Below are 6,984 nucleotides of genomic sequence, written 5' to 3' on the forward strand. Positions count from 1 at the left end.
TGAACGTTTGGTTTATTTATGGATCAGTTAAGATTCTTACCAGGAATGATGTCATGTTGTGAGGATAAAAGCATATACTAGAACAAGAAAAGTTTAAATATTGAAAAAATACAAAAAATAATATGGACATTCATTGAGTTAATGAGCCCTCATTGACAATGAGTTTTTATTTCAATATAAGACTCATTGTATGTATGCAAGTACTCGGTAAGTGTCAACATGAATTTAATTTTCTAAAAAGAAACATACTGTTGGTAAACATAAGGTTCAAATTTGCCAGTTCGAATCCCTTTGATATTAAAATCTACTTTTATAAATGATTTTGACTAGACATCTCTTAGTACATGAATCAAAAGACTTTCCAAGTACTCCCTAAAAGCTAAACTTGGTTGAGTTTTCTCAGTTTTTATGTTTCTTGATATCTCTACAATTTTGATGTTGTTGACCACCTCCCTTCTTTCTATAAATCCTTCTTGGATATCCATGTTATGCCACTCTGAGAACACTGACTCCTGTCCTAGGCCTCCTCTTTCATGTCCATTTGGCTCTCCCCTAAATGAGAATGTTTCTTCACTGTTCAATACTTGTCTGCTTTTCTTTCCCTACATTTATTTTACTCCTAAGTGTCATCCATACGTTGAGTATGGATAACTGCCTCTGTGTAGGGAGCTCTCAAGTGTTCCATCTCTTGTTTGAGACTCTCACTGGCACCTCATTCCTCAATTTCTATCATTAGACAAATTACATTGTATCCTGGATATTTTTCCCTAGTTTTCAAAACCAAACTGAACTCTTCATCTCTGATAACTCCGGTGCCTTGCTTTCATATTCCAGTGACTGTGAATGACACAATCTTGGAATTATTTTATTTACCAATTCAGTTTCCAAGGCTCATAATTCAACCTTTATGAATGTCATTTCCTTTATGCCTTTCTATTCATTTATATCACAACAATGAATTTACCTCCTGCCTAAATATCAACAATGGCTTCCTGGCTGCTCTCTAACTCTGAACTTTCCCACCTGGTGTTCACCTAAAATTTAAAAAGTGAAATGAGAGGCAATAAGCATTTATTTGAGATTTTAAAAATTGTAAATCTCCATACTTCTCAGGCCCACTTCCACATCTGGAAGTGTAATTTCCCTTCTAATAAAGCTTTTCTTTTCCACTGTAAAAAAAAAAAAAAAAAAATCATTCTGGAAGCACTGATTCAGGCAGAAACCCAAATAGTGTCCCAAGGGTGAAAGCAAGAAGTTTTTATGAGAAAAGGAAAGAAATAATTACATGACTAGAAGAAAGAAATTCCTGTTGGTGCTAACAAGCTGCGTTATTCTTTAGCTACACATGGTTGGTTACTGATTCTATCTTCAGATAGAGTCCATAATCATCAGTCCTTGTAGTTAGAATGTCTGCTTTCCTGCTGGCTTTACAAACAATTGTAAGACAATGTTGGTTTGGTCCAGTCCAAAGGTCTGGACCAATTCAAATGATCCAAAGATTCAAGGAGCAAGAAATAGATAGTTCCTCTGGAACGGCTGCTCTGGCTCCATTTTAAAATGGCTCCACTTAAGTTCACATAGAGTCCATAATCATCAGTCCTTGTAGTCAGGATGTCTGCTTTCCTTCTGGCTTTACAAACAATTGTAAGACAATGTTGGTTTGGTCCAGTCCAAAGGTCTGGACCAATTCAAATGATCCAAAGATTCAAGGAGCAAGAAATAGATAGTTCCTCTGGAACGGCTGCTCTGGCTCCATTTTAAAATGGCTCCACTTAAGTCAACTTTCACACTGGTCAGTGCCTCCTATCTGTATATTTCAGATGATTTGCATTAATAGACAGGTTGAGTAGGATAGGCAAGATAGAGTGACAAGGGCTGGCTTTAGAAATACACACTGAAGTGGCCAGGCTTTGAGGAAAGGCTTTATAGAAGTAGCTCTACACAGAGGGTCACACAGCCTCTGGTTCAGTCACTGATTCACAAAGGGAAGAAATAGAAGCAGGAAATTGAGATAGTGCTCAATATTTAAAAGTTCAGGTAGACTGAGAGTTCACACCTGGGAGGTCTTTCAAATTCTGTCTAAATCAAGACTGGCTAAGGAATTGGTAGCTGGACTGAACAAACAAGGAGGGGGCTAGTATCAGTATATTCAGCTTGTAGTGAGCTATCTTACTCAATAGCCCTTGTACTACAGAACAATTAAGCACAGACCCTCAGTACTTCATATGAGTAGCCTATCTCCTGCATCCCTCATCTTCACCCACCTTACACTACAACTGCCTGACTTGTTCTTGATTGTCTCAGCCCTTGATCCTTGGACTCATTACCTATTTATAGACTGGTAGTGTTGCCAGTCCTGACACTTAATCCAATCTCTGACCCTGAGTCTGGCTTCCCTCCTCAGCCACAGTCTGTATTTGTTCTCTTTGATGCTTCCACTTCCCTATCTCAGCCCAGCATCTCCCCTTGCATATACTCAACTGCAGGTCCAGACCCTGCCCCCCATAGAAAGAGATAAATACAGGGCTGTTAACAATTGCTAAGAAGTGAAAGAGTGAAAAATAGAGCTCTAAAGTATCACCCAGGTAGTTATTGCAGGCAGCAGATATAACCCCAAAAGTTGAAGGAGCAAAGGGACAGAATTGGAAACTTAGAAGAGGAGCCCTTGGGCTGAAACTCAGACCTCAAAGGATGGGGCTGCTTGGGTAGGTGTCTCTATAGGAGGGGCAATGATGGGGTTGGTTCTGCTGTTTCTGAGATGGTGAGATGATGCGAATTCTGCAAGTTGAAGAAAATGCAAGTCAGATTCAGGTGCTATTAAGAAATTGCTGACGTCTGGGTGAAGAAGGGTTGCTGGAGGGATGCTCGCAAGAAAAGGAAGTAGACAGGAAGCCCCACAGAAAAAGAGAAAGGAGCAAGTCCCTTCTTACTCCTTCCACTCCTCTATTGCCCCCTCCTGTCAGAGCCTAACTAGGAACCAACCAGCTGTGGAAGTTGAATGTGGTTTGCAGTATGCTCCAGCATCAAAGAACAGAATATAGAAGGGAAGTTTGGTGCTGATTGTCAATAATTCAATATCTGGCAGGTATGCTTTTCCTGCCTTCCACAAATATGTGAGTACTTACCCTGTTCTAGGTACAGAGGATAGAACCATGAGCAAAACAATATTAATTTTCCATTATTACATATACTATAGTGGAGAGAATAAATAGACAAAAAATAAAGAGGTAAAAAACATAGCATATTAGGTGGTAAATGCTCTCAGGAAAGATAAAACTAGGAAGTGCCAAGGGGTAGGGTGAAAGCAGGTATCAATATTAACCAGGTTGTTCAGGGAAGGGCTGAGAAAAAGACAAGGAAACAAAGACTGAGGGAGTGAGTCATGCAAATAATTGAGGAAAGAGCATTCTAGATAAAGGTAGGGCAGAGGGTAAGGCAGATTAGGTAGGGCTTTATCTACCATTGTAAGACTGTGGCTGTGACCACACTAGCAGCTTTGAAGAACAGAAGTGACGTGATATGACTTATGTTTTTGAAAGATCCTTTTGAGATTAGGTTGGGTGCTCTTTTGAGATTAGGTTGGCCTCCTTGGAGATTAGGTTGCTCTTTTGAGATTAGGTTGGCCTCCTTGGATTCACCTCAGCCCTGCTAACAGGACCTTAATTCTGGGTTTAGAATCTTGCCTTCCAAGTGCATCATTTCTCTCTTTCTGTACCTATCTCTCATAACATTCCAGTGACGGGCCCGAGCCAAGTTTCCGATGCCTCTTCTCCTGGGGCTGCAACTTCACTCCATGATCACAACCTCTGTTTTTTTGGTTTTTTTTTTTTTTTTTTTTTTTTTTTTTTTTGTGCCCTCCGAATAGTCTCTACTCGAGTTGGTCTTAGTATATTAATTGACTTCTCTGGTGGTATACTCAGTCTTGTGAGAGTTGGGGATGGCTTTATATCCAATATTTGTTCATTCTTTCAACAAATATGTATTGAAAACCTATCACCAATGAAGTAGACTTATTATGTGTCAAGTGCTCATGTAGTTACTAGGTTTATGACAGTGAACCAGACATATTAGCTCCTTGTTTTAGATGTGGCAGTGGTAGGGGAGACAGAAGTTTTAAAAAACCTATAAGAAAGATGATTTCAGAGAGTGATAAATGAGACGAAGATCACAAGGTGAATATGACAGTATAACTGCTTGCTACTTGAGACTGGTCAGGGAAGACCTTTTGATTAGGCGATATTTGGATAAAAATCTGAATGACAAGCCATCAGCCATGTGAAAATCTGAGATCAACAAACACTGACAGATGTTAGCATTTGGAGCTCTTCTTTATCCAGGAGGTGGTCAGTCACTTTAGATATTTAGAGCCAGAGGAAGGTGCTTGAAAATCCCTTATTATACCTTTCTCTCTCCTCCTCCTCTCCTCTCCTCTCCTCTCCTCCCCTCCTCTCCCCTCCCCTCCCCTCCTCTCCCCTCCCTTTCTCTAGTATTTTACCAGGGCCTACTGAGTAATTGATATTTTAAATACATTCTAATAATGTATCAATTTCAGATATTTTTTCCTTCTTGAATATTTTACCAAGCACCACGCACAGAGTTATTAAAGCATCATGTAGAATCTCTTAACTCTCAGGCTCACCTCATGCCCAGGGGGACCCCCGATTAGATACCAAATTAACAGAGCATTTAAAAATTATTTTGAAATAATCATAGCTTCATAGAAAGTTGCAAAAAAATAATTTTACAGGGATGTCCCATGTACCTTTAACCCAGTTTCCCCCAATAGTAACATTTCACATTTCAAAACCTGGAAATAAAGACATGGGTATCATCCATGGAGCTTATTCAAATTTCATCAGTTTTATATACACTAATTAGTTTTATGCAATTTTATGTTACCACCTCCATTATCAAAATACAGAAGTGTTCCATCAACATGAGGCTCCTTTCTGCTATCCATTTGTAGCCATACCCATTCCTCCTTCCCATACCTAACTTTTGACAATTGCTAATCTGTTTTCTATCTCTATAAATTTGTTTTTCTAAGGATGTTTTATAAATAGAATCAGTTTTCCTTCAGCATAATGCCCTGCAATCCATCCAAGTTTGTTTCACCATTCATCTACTGAAAAAAACATTTCAGTTGTTTCCTTTTTGTCTGTTATGCATAAAACTGCTATGAACATTCGTGTGCACGTTTTGTATGAACACAGGTTTTCATTTCCCTGGGATTATGGCCAGGAGTACAATTGCTGGTTCGTATGGTAAATGCACGTTTAGAGTTTTTTGTTTGTTTTTTGAGAAACTGATGACTTCAGTATATTTTTGCTTACAAATGTCCTCAGATGGATTGAGCAACACAAAGACTGGATGCAAATTGTATCTTTTAGTAATTAGGAAATGTGTTCATGATGTAGCATCTAAAATTAGATAAGCATTCAGTTACGATCTACATCTTATATCTTTCTACCACTTTTTCAGCAGCATTTTTTCACTGATCTGTTTAGCCATTAAGTACTTTTACAAGAACACTCTCCTCTCTCCCAATTCCATAGGATTTTCTGGGATTGTAGAAAGCTAGTATAAAATGTTTTCAAGATACTTATTACAAGATACTTAAAGATGTATTTTTGGAGGGAGTTCTGGAAGTTCTTGTACTTAAATTTACGGTGAGTAGAAAAATGTCTCATTATATAAAGTTTTTCTCTTTTCTGGGCATTTTAGCCTGTATTAGTTCTCTGTACAGGTATTCTGAGGTAGATTTTCAATGTCTTTAGCCAAATAGAAGAGAAGCAGGAGGGGCGGTGGAGTTAGTCAGAAGTGCCAGGTTTTAGCTGTTTCTGCCGGACATTAGTTGTATGACCTTGGACAAATCCCCATCTCAGCTTCATTATCTTCATGACGAAGTTGTTGAATTGGTGACCTAATAAAGGCCCTTCGAATATGAAATTATATGAATATAATTTATAAACACGTAAAATAAGATTTTTATATTGTTTTGCTAGGCGTTCTATTTGCAAAGGCAAAACTTAAAAAATTTGGGTGCCTATGCACAAAAATACTAAAATGATACAGGAATCAACAGTCATCAGAGGTATTACTTATTTTCCATTCAAAGAGAGAAAGTTAAACGCACCTCTTTAAGTCTTAAGTCCTTCAAGCTTCACATCCAATGAGCCTCTGTGACGTCAGGCCTTTGGCCATACCTCGGTATAAGATCAAACTTAGGACAGGAGTAGGGCTGAAAAAGCTGTAATTTTTACTTATTTTAAGTCAGTCATTCTGTGAAGGCTCAAGGTTGAGAGTTTAGGTATTTCTTGGAAGGTGCTCAGCAGTCTCCTGACTTTCTGACTCTAACTCTGAATCTGAATGAGCTCTCGGCTCCCCTTTTTGGGGGAGGTGAGGGGTGGGGACGGTGGTGTGTGTGTGTATGTTTCAGCCAGAGTCCCATCTCAGAGGAAGGACGCGTGGAATTGCAATCCCGAGTTGATCTTCACTCCCCCTCCCCCACGATTTGCAGCCAGGGAAGTTAAGTGACCCACTGTGCGTCCTCGCCACGCGCTCGGAGAACCCGGCGAGGCAATTCCAGACCTCCCGCGCGACCCATGAAGCCAGCAAAGCCAGAGTCCCTTCCTCAGAACCTGTACTAATGGGGGAGAGGGGTGTGCTCCCTGGGAGAGCACTCGCAACACCTCCAGCCTAAGAGCGAAAGGGCTGGAATCCATCCACGCCGTAAGTGCAGGACCTTGGACCGCGCGTGTTCCCGGGTGGGGCGGGGCGGCGATCGTCTCCACCATAGGGGAGAAGCCTTTCCCTGCCGGGCGTAACCGCCACGCCCCTCCCCCGGCTTTGACGCTGGTCTCTAAGTGGGGGTGGGGGCGGAAACAATCCACCAGCTCCGGACACTGGCCCCGTTGCCAGGCGACGGGAGAACACGCGGGGCCCACGAGAAAAAGGGGCAGGGCCCAGCACAGGGAGCGCGTC

General features: G+C 40.8%; 1 protein-coding gene across 1 annotated transcript in view; it reads left to right on the forward strand.

The window, feature by feature from the left end:
• Positions 1–6,066: 6,066 nt before the first annotated feature.
• The window catches only part of VPS13A (vacuolar protein sorting 13 homolog A), a 190,048-nt gene continuing 189,130 nt past the window's right edge, over positions 6,067–6,984 (forward strand). Inside the window, exons 1-2 of the mRNA XM_011375502.2 lie at positions 6,067–6,094; positions 6,679–6,732. Coding sequence (XP_011373804.1) covers positions 6,067–6,094; positions 6,679–6,732 — 82 coding nt within the window. The remainder of the gene's footprint in view (positions 6,095–6,678; positions 6,733–6,984) is intronic.

Source organism: Pteropus vampyrus, unplaced genomic scaffold, assembly GCF_000151845.1.
Source record: "Pteropus vampyrus isolate Shadow unplaced genomic scaffold, Pvam_2.0 Scaffold273, whole genome shotgun sequence".
NCBI classification, from domain to species: Eukaryota; Metazoa; Chordata; class Mammalia; order Chiroptera; family Pteropodidae; genus Pteropus; species Pteropus vampyrus.